This window comes from Mastomys coucha, unplaced genomic scaffold (assembly GCF_008632895.1).
Source record: "Mastomys coucha isolate ucsf_1 unplaced genomic scaffold, UCSF_Mcou_1 pScaffold22, whole genome shotgun sequence".
Taxonomy (NCBI): domain Eukaryota; kingdom Metazoa; phylum Chordata; class Mammalia; order Rodentia; family Muridae; genus Mastomys; species Mastomys coucha.
Genome location: NW_022196905.1, coordinates 73,637,921 through 73,661,305, shown reverse-complemented (window position 1 = coordinate 73,661,305; position 23,385 = coordinate 73,637,921). Strand labels below are relative to the sequence as shown.

General features: G+C 41.3%; 1 protein-coding gene across 1 annotated transcript in view; it reads right to left on the bottom strand.

The window, feature by feature from the left end:
* Window positions 1-21,952, bottom strand: part of LOC116104569 (translation initiation factor IF-2-like) — a 186,184-nt gene extending 164,232 nt beyond the window's left edge. Inside the window, exons 1-3 of the mRNA XM_031391088.1 lie at window positions 21,935-21,952; window positions 21,209-21,531; window positions 19,775-20,896 (exon numbers count right to left, since the gene is read on the bottom strand). Of these exons, the coding sequence (XP_031246948.1) occupies window positions 20,215-20,896; window positions 21,209-21,531; window positions 21,935-21,952 (1,023 nt within the window). The 3' untranslated portion in view covers window positions 19,775-20,214. The remainder of the gene's footprint in view (window positions 1-19,774; window positions 20,897-21,208; window positions 21,532-21,934) is intronic.
* Between the last annotated feature and the right edge of the window lie 1,433 nt (window positions 21,953-23,385).

Below are 23,385 nucleotides of genomic sequence, written 5' to 3'. Positions count from 1 at the left end.
CAAAGGCTTCACTGAGATTCTGGTCCTGATGCAAAAGACACAGCTTAGTTTAGTCTTTAACCAGAGAAAAGATTAATATTTATTTTCAACAAAAATGCTAGAAAAATATTATTGTATGCCCTCCTTCTTTCTCCGGGAGCATGCTGATAGAAATGGGCTCATTTATCTAAGCTGACAGCAAGCCAAAATTATCATGCAGATATTCTTTATCTCCGATTAAATAAGAATTTAGCAACATCTGGTTTGCTATAACAATTACCCAAAATTATTCAAAATAACTTTTTAAAGTGTGTCTAAATATGTTGCTCTGTATTTAACAGTTCTTTTTAATACACCATCGAGATAAACATAAATTGAATTATTCAACAATTTAGTTGTAGATGTAACAATTCTAATAGACTAAAGAAATGAATAAAATTCACTATTTCATTTTTAGAGCAGTTGGGATCATAAATAAAAGCAATTACTTTGTCCTCTACAACCAGAACTTGAAAGTTTTTCCTTTTCTCTAAGTGAGTCCTGTCAATTGTCCGGAGAGGTTAAAATTTGTATCTCCTTTACATCCTGTAATTAGAGAACAGAGAACGTCTCCTATTGAAACAGTAGCTCTCTGATAGGATGCAAATACTGAGATCATATTGTAACTCTCTTTTTGAAAGGCAAGTTCTCACACATCTAGTCTAAGAGGCACCTACTCTGACTTCAGGGACATGAGGTCTTTTTCAGCAACTATAGTTCCTAACTGTCTTTCACACGTTTATAAAACTATTTCATTCAAAGAAAGATGTTCACCTGGGATAAGTGTGTCTGAACTCATCCCTATCCTTCATCATATACTTATTTCCTACAATAATTCTTTTTTTTTTCCCTTTCCGTTTTCAGCTCCTTAGAGGCAGCAATGTCCTGGGGTTGAAGAAAGGCTATCTCTGCCCTAAAAGCATTGAGAGCCAAATCACAAAACTGTTTTTATGGTTCATACAGATTACATATACATGCCTACAGGGTGTAGGTATTCAAAATGGAAATAAGTAATAAAAGGGTTTCTAGGATTCTTATCAGACAATGCCTCTAAGTACTCAGGCTTCCATTTGTATCTCAGAAATTGCTAGATAATCACGCCTTTCAGAATAAGGCTGAGATAAAAAACGATAGTATGAAGAACACGAAGTAACATGTCAGCATGAAAGGAAGGCCCCGAAGACGGAAGCAACAGCTGTAGAGTGTCGGGGCAATCCTGCACAAAGACTGGAAGAAATAGATGGGAGCAAAGCTGGTCCAGGGTGTGCTCCCTTACAGGTAAGGAAATATGGCAGAATCTATTTTCTCATCTGACATTAAATCTAATAATAAAACAAGTTAAGTGGGACTATGTGAACTCTTAAGCTTCTGTGATACATACATACTCGGCCCAAGGATGTCAGGAGTAAACTCAGGCTTAGCGACTTGCCCAAGGCTACCCTGGGTTCACATGGCAGGCTTACGGTCTGGAATTATTTCATCTTAAAGGTCATTTTTTTTCCAAATACACAATTATGACTTAGCCAAGTTTTTGCAATATCTACCATTAGTTTTAAGTCACTAAAACCATTTCTTGTATGATGTTTATCTTATGGATTAGGCCTTCACCTTTTAAAATGAAACAAAACCACATTTAAGTAATTAAATCCTTTAGGTTATGAAAAAGATTACCAGTCACAGTCATTAATGAATTTCCATTTTCTTAAACGGACAAAATGAAAGAAATAATCTAAGAGCCACATGACAGGCTTCTTGTTAGACATTTTATAACTCAGTATGCAGTAGGATTGAGCTACATAGTGAGACACTGTCTGAAACTAAATCACTAAGTTCCATGCCACAATATCATATATTTGCTATATAAAAATAATGAAGAGTCTAAGGACAGAATACAAAGAGAAAAGAAGAAAGTACTTAAATTATTAATCACTTGAAATACCTTAGAAATAGTCAACCTGTTTATATCTGTTACTCAAATTCCAACCACTTTGGCAGCAGGGAGACAAACGAACTACTGTCATTTTAGGTATCATTAAAATAAGAATTCCCTTTACTTCAATAAAACAATCTATACATAAATCACAAAGCAAATGAATGTTGTTTATAGTTTAAACACTCTAAACTTCATTAAACACAGTACTAACATCTGACTTCACAACATTTATACTTAAATTTAAAATAGATTTCCTTCTTCCTTTCTTTCTTTCTTTTCTTCCTTTTCAGTATCACACAACTCCAGAAAATGGAATTTAACTTTCATATAAAAACAAACAAACAAACCAATAAACAAACCACATTAAACAATTAGTTAGGCATACTAGTTTACCCACTATAACATACAGGCATATCAGTCAAAAGCAGCAAAGTCCATGCTGGGACCAGAGGAAGGCTGACCCATCCTAGCTGATGCAGCCAGAGGCTTGTACTCTTTGGGTCTTCCATATTGTTCCTTGCTGCCCCCTTTGGACTCTTGCTTACTTCCTTGCCCATATTCTATACCTATCTTCCCAATCCTCTATTCTAGGTACTCTCCCCAGACTTTCAACAACCTCCTTTCTTCTGTAGTCCTTAAACTAAGGCATCTTGTTTTAAGGAACACTAGCTGCCTTACCAATTTCTGTGCGGCTTTGGTGCTCAGCGGATGAGAAAAATCTTCCCTTATCTAGCCTGTCTGAGCTCAGTGGGTCAAAGATTTCAGGAAATGCTGCATTTATTTTTTCCTTTTTGATCTTTATCACAGTAGTGTTTGGCTCTGTTACATAGACATCACTCAGTAAATATATATTCATAAGTGAACAAAGGCTTAAGCCATATTTATAACTGTACACTTCCTCCAGTAAATATATTTATTCCACTAAGATAGTTTACCTACACCATAATTTATTGTTATTTTGCCCAATGACTCCTACATCAGATTTATTTTTTAAGAACATACATCATTTTTCATTAACACTAAATAATTTGCTCAAAATGATTGTATAATTAATTACATCATCGCCCACCAAAAGAATTCCCTAATATTTAATAACAGCCTTAATCTTGATAGGGGAGAGATAAAGCATGTCCTTAGTGTGTGATTGAGAGGAGTATCTCGCCTTTCAGTTATTTCCATATTACTAATTTCCTGTTGTTACTGTTAACCTTTAGCACAGATTCTGTTACACCAACTTCCTCCATGTTTACAAATCCCTTCAAGCCAAAAGATACAAGCCCCTAGAAAGAGAACAGAAACTTAAGAGGAGGCCGAGCACAAACCAACCTTCTGAAGGAGAACACTCTTCCAGCCAGGAATCACACAGATGTACACTCACAACATTAAATTATAACACCTTGTTTTTAGGATTTGTATGCATCTTCATCCCAAACAGAGTGTTTGACAACTGGCTGGAGCAAGTACTTTTAAAGAGATTCTAAATTCGGCGTCAGCTCCTGGATTTATACTGAGACATTCTCTATGCTTAGCACTGACCAAAATCAACTTGGGGAGGAAACGAGTCAATTTCATCTTAGATTCCCAAGGAACGGGCCATCAACGAAGAAAATCCGAGCAGGAATTCAAACAACATCATAGGCAAAAAGCAAGAGGGATTGCTGCTTACTGGTTGCTCATAAAACCCAGGACCACCGGCTTAGAGGGGGCATTGCGGGCAGCCTGCTGGGCCCTCCCATATCTATCAGCAATGCAAGGGCTCCCATTTAAGACAATTCCTCAATTGAGTTTCCCTCTTCCCAGGTGACACTTGCTTGTATAAAAAGCTGACACAAACTAATCAGCACACTATAAGATGAAAATTTCAGATGTGAGGTCCACACAGCCAAATCCAAACAATGTTGCTTTCTGCCCTTCCCTATCACACCCCTCTACTGGTCCACTTTGTTTTTGTGGTGTGCCTTTTTGGTAACAGTATATAAAGCAGCATGTCTCCTGGACTCATATACTCAGCCTGTCTACCTACCTCGAGAAAACCATCCACTCCCTACCTCAGACAAGATCCAACACTTTATCTAAATACTTATGGCAAGCTGGACTTCCAGTACCCAACGACTCTAGTTGTAAAAATAAAATAAAAAATATAAAAAACAAAACAAACAGTGTCCAATACAGCTTAATATCTAACATTATCCATCATTTTGAAAATCTCATAAAGTCAGAGGTTCTTATAGACCTGTTATGTTCCATATCCCTAGCATCCTGCAGGCATCTGGAATAAATAAAGAAATGAATGATAACGTTAATTTTAGTAAAAATTTCCTTCAGGGAAGAGCAGAAAAATGTGGAAGTATACTTAGGGAAAGAGTCCACCTTCAGCAAAACATGACAAATTAAAAATTCCAACAAATAATGTTCTATTTATGGGCTTGTACTGTGTACATTAACTCATTTCATACTTGTTATCCCTATGAAAATAAATATATTCTACACCTATCTTAAGAGATGAGGAAATTAAGCCCTCATTGTCATTTTTCACAGTATAAAGTTTGAAACTGTGCTTTTTCCAATTTCTAAAACTCTGTTCTTCTCTTCTGTATTCATTCAGAGAGACACTTTAATCACTGCATTTTATATTTTCCTGGATGCATATGTTTACTCTCAAAAAGGATCACTCAACTTCTCAGAACATAAATGCAATCTAATACTGAAAATTTATAATTTAGCATTTCATGTAAATAAATCCAGTCATGTGAGGAAAACAAGACTAGCATTAAGTGTTCAGCATTCAGTAAATATTTCTGTTCTCTAGAAGAGTTGTTAAAATTTGAAGACTAGTCCTATGGGCCCAAAACTTTGTGTGTTAAATGTCTTTACGATTTAAATACAAGGTAAGGAAAGCTGACATAAGAAGCAATACCAAATACTGAAGTGATGTATTGATTAAAAAACTTAAAGTAGGTAAGGGAAATATTGAAGTGTCATATTTCTAATAGCCGAGGTTGGCCATGAACTCCTGGTTCTGCTTCGTCTGCGTTGTGAGTTCTAGAATGGCATGTGCGACTGACTCACTGCATTCAGTTACTAGTACAACAAAGAAAGCTGAAGACTGTGAGAGACACTTATTAAAAGCTGTGATATTCTTACATAATGCCTTTGTTATGTCACATTTAATGTAAATTATTCCAAAAGGATATGTAATCCATTTTATCTTTGTCAAATATCCAATTACCACATGTAATATTATACATGGGCTCTTCAAGAAGGATGTAGTAGAAAACTGCTATAAAAATCTTTTCAAGAAAAGGGGGGACACTTGTTTATTTTTTTATTATTTTAACTTGCAAGCAAGAATAGTCTAATTTATTTGTGTGTGTGTTTACGGTCCTACGCATATGCATGCTAAGAATAGAATCGAAGTCCTTATACTTTTCAGGCAAGTCTCTCTCTCCAAGGAATGTCCCAACTCAACCACCAAGGGAATGCTACTCAAATGATGTTCACCACTTTCCTTCACATTCTAGACATTTTAAAGGAATGCACCACTAGCCCACGTCCCATGTAAAGAAGGGGCAGACAGACGTTTCTATAATCACTGGAACACAACTCCATGATGTTAATATTGTGCCTTAAATAGGAGAAGTGTAAGTAGACTTCTTCAGAGCAGGCAAGCTGCACACCTGCCATGTTGGGACAGTGTCCTCCGCTCTGCATAACTTGGTATTTTAAGGAATCTAACATACAAAACACAGCAGTTTTCAATGTCACTTAAATTTATCTTGCCACAGAACCTTTGATAACTGCTTCCAATTTTGTTTGATTTGTGTGCGTCCACAGAGCAAAGCCATGCATTTATAGAATCGTTTATTTATCAACCATTGTAATCTCTCTCATAAATATGTTCTGCCACAGAATTACATAAAACCCAGAAAAGGAAAGTAAACCAAATTCTGCTGTCCCCTGGAACTAACACTGAAACGCATATGTTCACAACAGGTATTTAAAATAGTACTGTTTGTCTTTCCCTCTTCCTTTCCCTCTCCCTCTCCCACACACACAAACAAACAAACCCACAAACACTCATACTTACTCACACAATTCACACTTATTCTCACATACTTGCACACAATTCATGTATATTCACACACAGCACCCACACACACACACACACACACTCATAGTCACACACACTAACACACGTAGAATTAACAAAATCAAATTTAGGAAATCCTGGTATCACTGTACAAATTACAGAAATGTGCACATAAGCACTGTAGAACATCTCAAATTTTCTTCATACATTTGTACCAAAAGATCTCCAACCATACTTATGTCTAACAATACTCATGTTAATGTTAACTAAATGCAAACCACAACACTTTATTTTTCTATCTCATTGAACTCTCTGTTCCTCCATATATAATCACTTACTTTGAATATGTTGATTGGTCATTGACTTTCCATAGTTGCATTTCAAAGATGCATCAAGTGATCAGTTTGGAGTTCCATTGAGAGTTTGATAAAACTTGAGTTTCACAAAATAAGAGCTTCAAAGAACTGAGCAAATAAGGGGCCTATTCAGGAAAGTCCCAGTAATTAAAGATATAATCCACAGTCCTACTCAACTATTAAAATATGCAGGAAATCCCCTACTTTATTAAGGAGGCACTGACCCTGTCTTTTCTATGTTGGTAAATATGTAACTCAGTAACTGCTTAAAATTACAAAAAAGGTAAAAATTATTATGCTTCAGAATAAAGAATTAATAATTGCTAAGTGCAAGTAAGAGAAAGAAATTCTAGAGAAAGAACATTCCAAGAACCTCTGACACAGAGTGCATTCACACATGGGAAAAGTCAAGAACAGTGATGTGCTCTCGATATAATGCAGGGAAATTCAGCAATAAATCTAGAGAATCAGCCATGAATTTCTAAGTTAATATATTCACATGACATCATTTATCCTAGCCAAAAATAAAAGAGAGCTAATACGAATATGCTAGTATATAAATAAATCTATCTACACTAGTATTAAAAATAAAGCTTTAAAAAAAATACTGGTACTTAGAGAAGTTGAAGAAAAATTTATAATTGTGTGTATACTCTAATCTCAGTTCCACTGAAATACACACTGAATACAAAAGTGGGCAATTGATATAAAATTGCAAGTTCGAAATAACTCTGTGAGATTTGTGAATAAGGAGTGCGCTGGCTCATTCATGTCAACTTGACACAAGCTAGAGTCATCCGAGAGGAGAGACAACTGAGAGAAGGCCTCCAAAGACTGGGCTGCAGACAAGGGCAGTTTCATAATTTAGTTGATATGCGAAGGCTCACTCTATTTTGGGTTGGACCATTCCTGGACTGGTGGTCCAGGATTTTATAAGAAAGCAGACTGAAGAGCCACAAGGAAAAAAATCAGTAAGCAGCATTCCTCCACGGCCTCTACATCAGCTCCTTCTAATTCCTGCCCTGCATGAGTTACAGTCCTGACTTCATCCAATGAGGAACAATGATGTGGATGTGTCAGCCAAATAAGCCTTTTTCTCCCAAATTTATATTAGTCATGATGTTTCATCACAGCAATTATAACCCTAACTAAGACAAGTAATATTAATATATTAAATGAGCACTGGTAACAAAACGTTAAGGCAGAAACCAAAGTTGAGAATTTTCTGTAGTCATAAAATATAATTCATTCAATATGAATGAATATAATATCATTCAAGACATTCAATAAGGTACCGTGAAGACGAACAGATGAGATTCAAAATTCAGAATTACTGAGACTCAATGAGACACCCCTTAAAAGCATAAAGGAAGCTCACAGAAACAATAATGCACACACCTTTGCACACTAACATTCATAAAGAAGAGCAAGGAGTGTCCTCTGCCACTGACACTGTGACCTTTCAGAGAGTGACATCCATTTATGAAAAAGTGGACTAATACCTCACATATAAACCTGGTGCCTTCCTTCATCACCCATTACATTTTACGTTGCCCTATCTCAACACTCACTAAATGCAAGGAAGGAAACACGTAAGAAGACACATAGACACACTACTCTGCCTCTCTCCTTGCCAGCTCCTATCAAGAAAGGTCTCATTGAATAAATGTCTGCTCAGAGGCTCTGAGCAGATTTCATTTCTCAACACTACTGTCTGCAGCCCAGCAGGCTGTTTCACCAAGATAAGATCACACATTTAATCAAATGCACCCAAAAAGGAAAGGCTTGCAAACTTTCCTTAATCCCATCAAATCACCAAACACAATGTTGATAGCACAGTGATTTCTAATGCTCTTTCTTCTTTAGGGACCTATAGCAATAAGGCAAGTCTCTATTCAAGGGAGTTCTTCTAATTAAACTTCTATTAACCTTTAAGATTGCTCCTAAATTGTCTTCATACGTTACTACTTACACTGTTAATACTAAAAAAATAAAAATAAAATAAAAATAGCATAGCTTTCCAATTTAAATAAAGAAAACAGCAAAATAAAACACAAGCTATCCATGGTAGCATATGCCTAGAATAGGGATGTTGAGGCCAGAGAATGAAGAGTTCAAGGCCAGCAGGAACTACGAAGTTCAAAAGAAAGCACTAAAACCTGGGTGGGTGGCTGCAGCTGCAAAGTGTCTGCCACAGATGGCTATGAGCCTGTAATGTCACCACTGAGGAGACAAGAGACCAGGGGACACTAAAGTCCCCCCAGCCAGCAGTCTCTGGGTTCACACTGAGACAGTGTCACAGTATCACAAAAACAAGTTGGGGGCTAGAGAGAAGACTCAGTAGTTCGGCATGCTTATTGCTCTCCCAGAATCGGGATTGGTTCCCAGAACCCACGAGGTGGTCCACAATCAATTGTAACTTCAGTTCTAGGGAATCTGATGCTTTCTTACGTCTTCTACTTATGGCTCCTCCATACAGGTCGTACACAAAAACTCACGTATCATCACACGTTACATTCACACTCAGATAGGTACATCCAAAGACACATATTCATATACATACAGAAACAACATCAATAAATCTAGCACCCTACACTCCTCTAAGTGATACCTTAGAGTGCCACTTTACCTCAGGCTCTGATGATGACATAACAGATTTAAATTAGACATCTGTCATTTCAAAAATCTTAGTATTAGATAGACTTAGGTAAAGTTTCTTTGGGTCATTGCATGAAGATGAAGTTACTCAATAATTGAAACATCCCATTTGCTATACATTTGAAGAATCTGTCTCTAAACAGAAGGTTTATTCGAATAAACATGTACTTCCATCTGAAGTCTGCCTTGAATGGACTAGCCAGTGTAAATGCTTGAACAGATGGAAAGATCCATATCCATAAAGGCATACTGGTCCTTCTTTTGCTTCTGTCTGCATTTATTTTGTGCTTTGTTTATTCGCCAAGCATAATTTTGTTTGTGCAGTTTTGGTTAGGAAAACTGTTTCTCCCATGTCAGCTCCAGTCAGGGACCACTCTGTAAAAACATTCTGACTTCACTGGTAGACCTCAAACATGAGTTAATTCTACCCTGAGTATGTCCTGTCTGATGAGACATCTCGGAAGCTCCGTTCACATGAGTGTACTCAGTGCCTGTACAATCTACTTAAATTGTAAGGGCAGCAGAGCTCTCTACAACGTTAACGCTATAGGAGAGGAAACCAGCACTCACTCTGCACAAACCTGAGTTCAGTTTGCCCTTCGGACTTCATAGCAACTCTACCACTGAATGAAATGAAGATCACAATTCTTCTGTAAGTGACATCTTTCAGTTTTTCATGGGTTTTCACATAAAGCAGAGCCTGGATAACCTGTGCTACACTTTCAGCAACCACAGGTGTTTCTGAACAAAAAATGAAAATTTCTAACCCAGGATCTGCATGATCATATTGGGTTTTCCTGGCATAGTATGTATGTACAAGGTGTCTCTGACTACTTACAGACAATTAATGATTTTCCTAGCCAATTTTCCAATGCTGGTTGGTTATCAGTTAACAACTGGTCACTACAGTGAACATTCAGATAATATGACTGATTTTTTATTAGATATTTTCCTTATTTACATGTCATACAATATCTGTTTCCAGTTTCCCCTCCAAAAACAAAAACAAAAAACAAAAAACAATAAACAACAAGAAAAAAACCCTGCTCCCTCCCCCTCCCCCTCGCCCTGCTCACCACCCCACCCTCTCCTGCTTACTGCCCTGGCATTCTCCTACACTGGGGCATAGAACCTTCACAGGGCCAAGGGCCTCTCCTCCCATTGATGACCTACTTGGCCATCCTCTGCTATACATATGCTGCTGGAGCCATGAGTCTCACCATGTGTACTCTTCGGTTGATGGTGTAGTCCCTGGGAGCTCTGAGGGTACTAGTTAGTTCATACTGTTGTTCGTCCTATGGGGCTGCAAACCCTTCAGCTCCTTGGGTCCTTTCTCTAGCTCCTTCATTCGGGACCCTGCACTCAGTTCAATGGATGGCTGTGAGCCTTTACTTCTGTATTAGTCGGCTACTGTCAGAGCCCCTCAGCAGACAGCTATATCAGGCTGGATTGTCCTTCCTTCAGTCTTTGCTCCATAGTTGATAGGACTGATTTTCTTTATTCTGTGGAAACTCACATGGTCTCAATTGAGCCATCCCTCTGGGTTAATTATCTTTCCATTCACAGAGGAAATGGAACACTCCTACTCACTCTGCTTTGCTGGTACACAAGTGTGGACAGACCTGCTCTGCCTTTTGAATATTTGCTTGTTGTTTGTTTAACATCTGCATGTATACAGTGAGGAATCCTGAAATGATATCCAAGTAGAAACACAAAATTCACTCAGGCTTCCTAGACGCCCTATCCACATTGTCTGAATGTGCATGTTTAATACTTGGCCTTACTTTTAATGTCAGATGAAGAACTTCCTACCATGGCTTCGTATGTGAATTTTAAGTTTAGTAAGTTTTGATTTTCAAAAAGAGAGAATGGTTCAGAGATTGAGACTTCAACTTAAAGATACTCAAGCTATAGAAAACAGCTACAAAAGCTAAGTATCTAATTTTACCTGTGGCAGAAATCAAAGTTTCTAATTATCAAAGTAAAGGACATGTAGAAATATAGCTAGGGCCTTACCACTGAGGCAGAAGCCTAGGGCCAGAAGACATTCAAAAATGTACTAATTTTGGTAAACTTCCTTTTTCCCCAAAAAATTTTATCTAAAATCACAGTAATCTCCCAATAATCAATCATTTCAACCTAAAGCTAACTTGAAACGTCTTTGCAATTAAAAGGAAAAAAGTAATAAATCTAACATTTCATGTAAACTTTTGAAGTTGAATGGTAACTACACATGACAACTGCAATATTATTATAAAATTTTCATTGTTTCAGAATGACTGAAATTGCAATTACTTCACTGCCATGGATAAACTTGTTGAATTTGATAAAGACATCTAACTGAATTTTTTTCCTAAACTACAAAGACTATGTATTGTTCTTAAAGGGAAATAGTTGCTTCACTTCTCTCCCATTGACAACTATATTTAATAGAATTAAAAGTCCCTAGAAAACGTCTACTGAAGTTTAAAGCCACTATAAAGAAGAAACGCAATGACTATACACATGCCTTGTGTTAACCAAAACAATTTCTCAATAGGTTCATTGTCCATTCCTTAAAGTCATGATCAGTATTCTGAGTCAAGGTTCAAACAACACCCATTAGCCTCTGACAAATCAAGAGCACTGAAAATTTGAAGGAAAGAAAACGCTCATGTAAATCAGCTGAGACCTCCCTTGCCTGCCAGAAATCAAATCTCATGCAGAAAGATGACCATCAGTCAGGCCCATTTCCTCTCAAGCAAAAGTCTTTATTTGGAAGCGCTTTGAGGAAAGGAAGGCAGAATGAAACCAAACCAAAACAAAACAGGAGACTGTTGAAAACCCTCTCACAGGGTCAGCTGTCAATGGAATGCATTTTAGTATTCAAGTTACCCACCGGAGCATAACATCAAAAACTGGGCTGAGTCTAACTCCTATTCTCATAGGCTCAGGCTACTGTGAGCCACTGGGGGCTGCCTTGAATAGTAACACACTCTGCCTCTGCGGGATACATAAACACCAACACAGGCTGATCAAACAGAAGGGGCTGCCCAGGGGGGTGTTTTGTTTTGGTTTGTTTTTTAACTTGGCTTTTATTTTCTTGAGTCATACTTTCAAACACTTAAATGTGCTGCATCTTAGCAAGTCAGCTGTTCAACATCCAGGCCTTTGTTGTTACTGTTGTTAATTTTCTCAAATGCTATGTTATAGATTCTCCTTCTTTAGTACAAACTAAACAAGGAGAAGAGTCTCAAGGAAGGAAGGAAGGAAGGAAGGAAGAGAGGAGGGAGGGAGGGAGGGAGGGAGGGAGGGAGGGAGGGAGGGAAAGAGTTAGGAAGGAAGGAAGGAAGGAAGGAAGGAAGGAAGGAAGGAAGGAAGGAAGGATGGAGAGATAGAGGGAGGGAGAGGTTGACTAATATTGGCAACTGTCACTAGAATACAGATGCTCACTCTCAATTCTCAACTTATTCATAAGCCTTTCAATACTTCTAGTCTTTAAGGCAATTTTTGGGTTCTGAATTGTAAGGTTTCCTTTGCATAATTCATGCATAGCAATCTTATGAGTACTTGTACTTTGGGGTTATAAATCTTTCAAAAGCATGGAAATCTGTAAATTTTGGAAGTGGATGATGACTTGATTTGGTTACAACACCGAGGCACTTAATGCTTAAAGAGCTGTTGACACCCTGTGAAAAGAAGCTCTGCTGCTTTACTTGAAATGTCTTAAGTTAAATGATTATTTTCATGATTTAAAGTCAGTCTCCAGCCAGAGTGCTAGGTGGATGTCAAAAAGACTCCTTCTCCCCCTCATCAGGATTATTTTTGGTGAGGAATTAATAGTACAACTTAACATTTTTAGTTGAATAGAAGGCACTCAGCAATGGATATTTAAATGGTTAACAAAGAGGAGATGGAAGAAAGAACAGCAAGAAAGACAAACTCTAGACCCCAAACATTTCTTAACTGCTTAATAAAATGCTATTGATTTTTGTAGCTCATCAAGAACACTTCAATTAAGTAAATGATATTTGATTTAGCTAAGTTTTCTTAATGATTGTACTCAAGGACATCTCTCATAACACTGTGACTGTAATATCAGGTACCATGAGTCAAATGCTCCCTTAAGCAGAGAGCAGATACTTTTCCATTTCCTTCTTATTTTTCCTGCCCATCGAGCAGCGTGTATTTATCGCCTTTGCTTCTCAGGCAGAGATGGTGGAGGTAGACCTGCGGATGTTGGAGAGCACAGTCAGATGTCTCCATTCCAAAAGCTGTATTTGAAAAGCTCATACAAACTAGGTTTTAGCTCTGTCTATCTAGCAGTATGATTTTATTGCTGTAAAACTGTGAAAACCTCTATCCAAGTATTGAGGATATTCCCAGTGATAGGCCTGATTCCAAACTTACAGAGATCCATGAAAAGCATGTAAAAAAATGTGTATAGTCTGTACAGATATCCGCAACGTTTTGAAATTTGTCCAAAAATTTGATTCCCAAGGACTAGTGTTCTGCTAAACTTTAGCACCTAGTCAAGCTAATCTGCATGCAAAGCTTCTTTCACCATTAGTTTGGCATTTCAACCACTCGTATACAGACTGAACCACAGGATATAATTACCCCAAGGATTCTTTTCACTGAAATGGCCTGTTGTGGTGCTTAGGTAGTGATTAACAGATTAAGTGTGTAGTGAGTCGTCTTGATATCACTTCAGAAAAGTGATTTCCTCCCTAATAATTCCCAAGATGCATAAATATTCAATTAGGGTCTTTGAAAATAGTTTTAATTGAACATTCACACTACCCAACTTCAACCTTAGCTCAATCTGCAAAGGTGTTCTATTAATTTTTCCTATAAAAAAATTTGCCCTCAACTCTCCATGAGTTGAAAGCTACAAGAATAAAATAAGGATTATCTTTTCCATGAAAGTTTTAAATGTAGTAGGGGTTTTAATGCACACTCTGAAGTAGTGATGTGAAACATGACTGCATATCTGAATCACATAGGGAATTGATTAACGTTTCCTAGGGCTCTTGGGAGATCCAATATTAATGATGATGATAATGATGATGATGATAGCAATCAAGACAGCAGTCTTTGAGTATTTATTATTGTTGGGTTCCAGAAACTGTTTTCAAGTCTTTCAGTATATTTGCCTATATTCACAATAGTCTGTGAATGTGATCCAACCTGCAACCCCATCAGAAAGAAGTGGCAAACTGAGATACAGTGAGATCAAATAGCATCTCAAACCCTATGAAGGCACATGGTTCTCTTTACCTCGCCACCATTTTGCCTTTCTTGATGAAAGATCTATACCTCATGAATAGATTTAATTTTTTTTTCTCTTGGCTCCTCTGCATCAACCAAATGCCAGTCAGCAGGTTTTACCGGAGATCTATGTGATGACCAAAACATTAAACATCAAGTTCTCCACAGAATGTTGAAGAAACCAATAATTAAAATGCCAAGGAACTGACAAATTCAGTATCTCCAGCCTGCTTCTGTTTTTGAAGCTTGAACTATACTTGATCACACTTCAAGATGTTCCCTGGTACGGTCACATGGGTGACATTTATGTGTAAAGGAGGCAGATCCAGAGAAAGTTTGAGAGGTCATAGGATTCCATTATACTCTTTTCTTTTCTTTAAATTCTTTAAGAGGAATGGCATAAAGTGTTTTTTGAGTCTAGTATCTGAGATCATCGCATCATATAATGTTTATGCATTAGCAAACCAGAAGTTTCCTAAAAGGCAGAAAAACACATGTGCACATGTCATAGCCAACAGAACAGTGAGGTCATCATGATCCGTACACAGTCTGGAAATCTGAAGTGTACGAGTTTTAAAAGGAGAACAAAGGCAAATAACACGGAAGGGTGACTATTAAATTTTTTTTTCACTTGACAGATCTGTGAAGGGGTCTCGCAGCCATTGAGTTCCCAGAAACACACAGCGAGACTACTGGTTTAAGAACATTCTCAGCTCTACACAACAACTGAACTGCAAATCTCACAAGACAGGTGCTGTCAGACGGATGATTTATTTCTCCATCACAAACACAGTTTTCAATATGAAACGGATTGCCATTACCACTCTTCCATTTAAACTTTTGAATAATATGGGCCAGAATTTTAACTTCATTGGTTTGTGCTTACTCTTATGAAGACATTCATTAACATTAGCATTAAATTTCTTTTTAAAATGTCAATAGGACACATCAAGACATGAATAATTTATCTATTAATATTTATAGGCTCTGAGGGCAGGGAATGTAGCCCAGTGGTGGGGTACTTGCCTGGCTGGCACACTCAAAGCACTAGGTTTGACTTCTATCACAGAAGGAGAAAAATAAAAAAGAAAGAAAAAAGAAAAAAATGCCTACTATACTCTGCCATGATGCAATATAGACATAACTTCACCCAGTTTTCCCAAAATAAATGAAGTTCAGTTACTTTAGAGTAAGACAGAGTATGATATGGTTTTACGTTTTGTGTTTATCTATAAATGAGTACACTTCACAATTCTAAACAAAGCATTAAGCTTTTGTTGCTTATGAAGTAGAAATAAATTTATGAATTCCCAGGCCAGGAGAATTCTTAAGCACATTTTGAGGTGGAAAGTGTGAGAGGAGCTGCAGAGCATAGGAATCACTAATGTTATCTAGGAACAAGTTTCTTACTAGTTTTTCAAAAATATATAAGCATCAGTATCAAGTTCCCAATGAATGAAATACTGGAGATTTCTCTGTAGGAATTAAAACAACCACGTACATGCACCCATAGCAACTGCGAACATGTGTGTATGCCTGAGATAACAAATAAATAAAAAATACCTGACTGCCTTTATATTTGACTACTTTTGTCTTATTATAAACTCAGGCATCCCTTTAAGTAAATGGACTTGCACACGATAAAAGACACAAGTGAAGTGCAACAATAACTGAAGACTGTGCTGCAGCCTAACAGGCAAACTAAGCATAAGTTACAATGCATCTTCCTCCACCCTAAGTGAGCAAGTGAATATTCTGAATGTCATGCAATGTAAGGAATCAAAGGCAAAAGAGCCATTTGTGAACCTTGTAAACAGTAGGAAAACCTGAGCTGCCTCTCTCCGCCACTGCTCTTAGCACCGCTCAGTCCATCTCAGTATTTCTCAAAATCAGTGCATGATCCTAAATACCAAAATCACACTCGGGTTTCCTCGCTGATTTCTGAAGCAGAATGCCCTCCTTTGAACAGGAACTGTCCTTTTCATTTGGCAGCCCTTTTGAAGAGTTTCAACCAATCTGTAAAGTGGCCCCTATCAAAACTGTAAAAGAACTCACTTTTGCATTAAAATTTGACTAAGTTCAATCTTGGTGAACATCTAATCATTTTTAATCTACTGCTTATGATTTTTAGGCTATCTCTCTTATGAATCAAGTCCATAAAATGCTGCCTGTTGCTGAACACTAGAATCAATGCCAGGCCCAGCAGCTGGAGCCAGTAAGTCCCACACCGGCCACAATTCCCTCAAGGGGTGTGGGAGGTGGGATCTCCAAATTGCAAGGAGAATATTATTACGGAAATGATTTCAGAATGACCTTTCATTCATATTTTTAAGCAGGGCCCTCAATGTGAAGCGTAATCTTTGTACTAAGCTACCGAAACTGAGACATCAAAAGCCTTTTCCAAGCTGATAAATCACAGGCTGGCTTACCACTCTTCTGGCCAGGAATGCCTGATGTGGCTCATCATCTACATCTCAAAATGAATTAAATAGTTCACATAAACCTTTGTACTCATCACACCTCTTCTCTGGGTAAGAGAAAGGAGCCCACTCGGCCATGCACTCCAGAGGCATAGATTACTGAATAATTAGTGAGAGACAAGTGCTAAGGAATGGCATGCACATGCTCTTGACATATTCACCTTTGGTTAAAGACAGCGCAATATGCTGACAGACGCAGGCCTAATGACATCAGGACCTGTGGAATGTACAACTGCTAGGAAATGAGTGCTGCTAGGAAACAGAACAGACCTGATGGGATCTTCTAGGATAAAGACTGTAAATCAGTATGTTGAGAGCTGCTAAGAGTGGAGATGGAGTCGACAACCTCAGACAGATTTTCAAGTACAGAAACTTTCACATAAACTCCCCAAGAAGAGAAGAAAAAAAAAACATAGGAAGCATGATTCTAGGGGGTTAAATCATAAATCTAAGTTTTTTTTAATATAATGGTCACATATAATATCTCCTATAAATGTCTTAGAAAATATAACTTAATCAAACTTAGGCATGAGTGAATCATTCTGTTACTTGTCCTTTGTAACCTACACTTTGTGGTCAGAACCTTAATAAAAGTATACTTAAAGACACATCTACAAAAAAGTGGTTTTTTAAAAGTATACTAGAACCTAGCCATTTTGCACAGACATCAGTCAGAAGTAATAGACAACTAAGTAGTGCAATATATTTTACTTATTTCATCTCAAAAAGAGTTATCTTTGCAAGAGTAAGTTTATTAAGAAGTGTTTATCTCTGTACATCTGTTACCCGTTCCTTCATTACTTAAAGAGAAAAAATACAAAACAAAACAAAACAGAACAGAACAAAACAGAACATGAAGCTAAGGAGATTTCAGCATAAACATCCTCTTGTTTCCTACACAAATGATGTGGTATCCTCCTTGCTTGACTCTGGAAAACGACTGGCAATTCTACCAGTAATGCTCATACAGATAAATTGGGCGCGAGAGCTGCTGACCACTTAGTACTTTATAGACTGAAAAATGAATTAGGAAGCTGCCTAAACCTCTGTTATCTCATAGACAAATGCAGCTGACTTTCCAAATGCAAAAAAAAAAAAAAAAAAAAAAAAAAAAAATCACTAAAGTGGTTCCTTGAAGATTCTACGACACCATTCTCTAACTAGCAAAGACAGACCATATGACACTAAAATTAGCAGACCTCCTATTTACTTCAGAGCAAAACACAGAAGGCATTTTTTTCCCTTCCTGCCAGAGTCTGTGTCTCCTCATTTCCCCTGGCAGCTGGCTGCAAGGATGTAAAATCAGAGGTGCAAGCAGCCTTACACTTCCTAATGAGTAATCCACCCAGGAAAGTAAACACAACAGCTACCAGCAGCTTCGGCTCTGAGGAGACCATGGCAAAGATGCTTCCACTGTTGTTTACAATGTTCTCTAACTACTGCAGTCAGGGGCCATGGGAGCCTCAGGGAGGACACACTCGGGAGGTGGCTCCCAAGCCTCCAGTTTGCCCAACTGCTCTCTCACTGGCTATCGATAAAAGCAACACACACACACACACACACACACACACACACACACACACACACACACACGTTTCTATCCGGGCGAGAGGAACGTGGCCAGATCATTCCAGAGATCAAAGATCCTGCCGGGGCTACACTTGATTACCGAAATCTGCGAGAGGCAACTGCTCTAGCAGATCTAATCAAGGCCAATCTGGGATACGTGGAGCGCTGCACCAGCGACTCCAAACATTGCACGCATCTCCTGGGGAGAGGGATGCTGCCGCCAGGCTTCCTCGCAGCCCCACCGGGGGCCCTCTGGGCCTCCTCAAACCAGCTTTTCCAGCTAAGCAGATCCCAAGCGATTTCTATGAACAAGCTTCACTAAAGTAGCTTCAGCTCTCCTATCTCTGCACAGGTCTGCCTGCCATCCTCAGTGCTCAGGATCCTAGACACAGAAATACCACGCACGCCGACCACTGGCCAACTACCCCTCCAAACACAGGGCTGCACTGCTGGGTATCCCGCATGCTCAGCAGCCTCCTCTGGGCTAGAACCAGAGGCTGTGGAGTGCTGGTCCTCGCGCTCCACTTGAGCCCAAAGACTGCCCATCTCCCAAGAGAAGCACCCAGGTGCCAGCTTGCCTACCTGTAACCCGCCACCAGGGCCACTACAGCTCTGCCCACCGCACCCTGGCGCCGCGGCGCCCGACCCATTGAACATCCTCTCTCCACTGGGTGCTCACTCCCGGCACAGCTCAACCCCGTGACCCCCACGAAAGTGACCAGATTTCTCCAGCTAAAATCGCTCAACAAAGCCTAGGCACTCAGGTCTAAATCAAACGGCCCAGCTGGGAGACACTCAAGAGAGACAGCTGGAGGCAACGCTGTTCCACTTCTCAGGGGCGCGACCTGGGCAATCTCAGACACCTTGGATGCTCCAAGGCAGGCGTCTTGGGAGGATCAACCAGGCTCACCACCCCACATTCACCATCACCCCCGAACTGCGCTCCTCACCCGGTCCCTGTTCGTCCTCCAACCCGTTCCCACGTCCAGTGTTGCTCCAGCCTAGCGGAGAAAAGGCGCCCCCTTGGCTGCTTTCTGCCCCTACCAAAGGACGGCACTGGGGTGGCAGGGGAGGGAAAATGCGCGGGGTGGGATTCGTTCTTGTCACCAGGAGTGTGCGACTGACAATACGCGGGTCCTCTTCTCCTCTACATCTCCCTCTGGTACCTGGTCGCCCTGTAGCTGATAAAACCTCGAACCCATGCCAAACTCCAGCGCCCACCAGCCAGGAGGCTCCCTTCCCGCCCCGCATCACGATCAGATGAGTGTGCGCATGAGGGCGAGTGTGCGAAGGCGAATGTGTGAGTGAAAGGGTGAGTGTACGTGAACCCCGCACCCCCTCGGTTGCCCGCCCATCGGATGCCGCCGCCTGCGCCCGACCAGGGCGACCACAATTATGAAGAGTGCAAAGAATAAATTACCTTTCGTAACCGCCGGTCCCTGAGATGGTCCCATCAGTTGCTTAACAACCTGCAACCCGGTGCAGTTTTCCACAATCCATCCATTGAGCCCCGGGGCAAAAAAAAAAAAAAAAAAAAAAAAAAAAAAGAAGAAGAAGAAGAAGAGGAAGAAGAAGAAATAAAAAAAAAAGAAGAAAGAAAAACAAAACAGAAAAAAAAAGATGGACCTGTCCCACTGTAGATACCCCAGTCACACCAAGCAACGAGTGATAATCAAAACGCAGAGACGACAGGAGGGTGGAGACCCCAGTCAAAGAAACAACAAAAAGTGTCTCTTTTCCTTTCTTCTTCTACACAGCCATGGAGAAAGGGGAAGACGGGAAAGCCAATGCTGGTCTTCCTTTACGTTTCCACGCTTCACACGCCCCAGGGGGCAAAAGCGGAGCAAAGAGAAGGAGGGTTCAAATGTCTCTCTCAGGGCACAGTTGCACAACTTCGGAGTCAGGCTGTGTCTCTCGCTGCAGCCGGTGGACCCAAGCGGGAGCTATTAACATGCGGCAGTCATAGCCAGAGCTGCTTTCCCTCCTCCTGCAGCCGCCGCCGCCGCCGCCGCCGCAAGAAAAGCCGCTGCTGAGGAGACCAAAAATCTTCCACCATCCCCCCCCGCAGCCGATCTTTATATCCAGTTCTCCCACCCCACCCCCCTTCTCTTTCTTTTTCTTCTTCTTCCTCGTCCTCCCCTTTCCGCCTCCGAGCGGGAGGGAGGGGATAGGTAGGGGCAGCGGCGAGGGCCAGTAGTGGCTTCTCCGCCCAGTCCTCCTCGCCGTCCTCCTCCTGCTGCCCCCGAGGTGCTCCGGCAGTCGAGGGTCCGCTCTGCCGCCCGCAACCCGCTCCGAGAGCCCAGGCGCGAGCCGCGCAAACTCCTTGCCGGGTGCACGGCGTGGACGCGCGGGCAGAGCGGGCGCCGGGCCGCCGAGGGCTGCGTGCCTGCCGCGGGGGGCGAGCCCCGAGCTCCGGTGGTCGCCGATCAGCTCGCCGGCAGTGCCGGGTAGCTTCGGGCATGCGGGAGCTTCATCGCCCGGCCCGGGCTCCGCGAGGCGACGCCGTCCCCCGGCAAGCTCCTCGGTCGCCGGCTTCGGTCGTCTTTTTATTTTATATTATTTTATTTTTCTCTTCTGGACTCCCCTACCGGAGCCACCGAGGCTCGGGGCGCCCTCCGGGCACGGACACGCTCTTCCCCCTCGCGCGCGCACACACACATACACACGGGCGAGCTCCTGCCCCAGCACACCGTGCAGCCCGCGCGCGCACACCCGGAGGAAGAGGACCGAGGCCAACGAAATAAATAAATAAATAAAAGAGAAGAAAGAAAGGGGAGGAGGCGGGGGGGGGGGCGAGTCACAGGCGGCGGCGGCGGCAGCAGCAGCAGCAGCTGCGGGAGCGGAGGCAGCGCGCAGTCCGCGAGATGCCAGCGGCGGCGGCGGCGGCAGCGGTGGCGGCGTCGCCCTCCTGGCCCGGCTGTGCCATCTGCATCCCCGCTCCTGGGATCTGGAGCGAGCGCTGCGGGCCGAGCGGGCGGAGGTGGGGGGGGATGATCGCGCCCGCAGACAGGCAGCGTGCACGCAGCGGCCAACGCAGCCGAGGCCGGAGTGAGCCACCGGCGGGGTGACGGGCGAGAGAGCTCCCAGGACCGGGGAGGGGGGCTCCAGGCCGGGAAAGGGGCGGCCGGCAAAACCCGGATCTGGAGTCCGCGAGGGCTCGGCGGGCGCGGGCTCCACCTAGCCGCTCCGCAGAATCTTGGAGGTGGGAACCGTGGGGCGGCTAAGGGAGGCTTCCCTTGCAGGGTTTGTCAGACAAAGGGTATCTCTCTCTTGGGTAGGGACATGCCTCTATCTCTCTTTCTCTCTCTCCTCTCTCCTTTGGTTTCCTCTCTCTTCTCCGCTCTCCCTTTCCACTCATCCCCACCACCCCCTCTCTCTCCACTCAATCTCTTCACTCCCCTTGTCTCCCTCCCCGTTCTCCTTCCTCCCCCACTCTCCTGTAGGTGAATGAGGTACGGCTGGGAGTTCTGCCAGTGTCTTTTTTTTCCAGGTGCAGATTACTCCACGTCTTCTTTATGCGGGTGCTGACTTCTAAAGCTTTGCCTGCCTTTGGGTCCATTTTATGTTTCTTGAAACTTACCTCAATGTACGAGTTCATTGCAAAATTGAAAGTACACCTTTCTCCGAAAAAAAAAGGGGGGGGTGGACCTAGAGACCCAATGATTTTGATTTCACATCAATAAGAATTACCATGAAAGCTATAGAAAATTGTCTTGGTTCTATCTCCATGCCTTCTGCTATGATAAAGTTTGCCCAAGTGACTTTCATCAACTAATTGTACCTCTTTGGAAGGTTTTTGTAAATGAAATTGTTAAGCATGTCTTTCTTTCTTCCTTTTTTTCCCCTCCTGTAACATTTTATCCTTTCAATGGCTAAGGATGTCGTTTCTATGAAGCATAGTCTAGTGACTAAGATTTATTGTATGAACCCAACAGGTACATGCCATTCCTATTCGGGTGAGTCTCCCACATCGAATGAGGCTGTGCAATGTCATAATGATCTAAGGGCCTGCGGGGATTTGCAAGGGGGTAATAACAACCCCAGCAGATCTGGAAACCAAGCATCATCTTCATTAGCTGATCATCCCTACCACAAAAATGAATTTCATTCATTCTTCGAAGCTCAACTCACATGCCAGATTTCCAAAGAACACTTTTCTTAACTATCCCAAGGGAAGAAAAAGTGTTTTGTAACATATAATATGTGTTACCCACACCCTAGCCATGACCTTTTCTGTCACGGTTTGGATCCTAAGTGTCCACCAAAGGTCTTTATGTTAAAGGCTGATCCCCAGACACTGATAATTTTGTGGGGGGTAGAACTTTTAAGAGGCTGGTCCTGCTCTTAGAATGTTAGAATCTGGAAGATGGGACTTTGGAGAGGATATAGGGAACTGCCCACCGGCTAGCCTGAATTCTGTTTCCCAGTCACTGAGGTGAACAGCTTTGCTTTACTATACAGTCAGAGATATTGTTTTGTACCATACATAGCAAAACAATAAAGTTAATTAAGGCGCAGACTGAGGCCTCCAAAACTGTAAGCCAAAATGAACGTTCCCTCCCATGAGGCATGCAGTCATGGAATGAAAATGTGACTAAGCAGCTAACTAGCTGGAAAAGCACTTTGATGGTACCTCTGCCACAGCGCCTATGTCCTCCTGCTTATTTTGGTCTCTTTTTAAATAATCAGCTATGTGTCACTATATCTTCTCAGATTATAAGAACTATCTTAAAGGTAAATTCCAAGCTATAACAGTCTATATTGGAAAGAATATACTATATGTTCTTTGTGTATCTGAAGTAATTCATTTGGGAGTGGAGGAATAGAAAGACAAAGAGATTTAATGGCTGAATTCTGACCAAGTAGATTTTCATATGCTCAAGTACCACTGCTTGAATTCTCTTAGTACAGGACAGCTACAAGCTCCCGTGGGTACTTAAATACAAATCGACATCTGGACTAACTTGTGACTTAAACAAATAGCTTCACAAAGAATAGACTAGCAAACTGTAACAAGAGACTCTTAGTTTT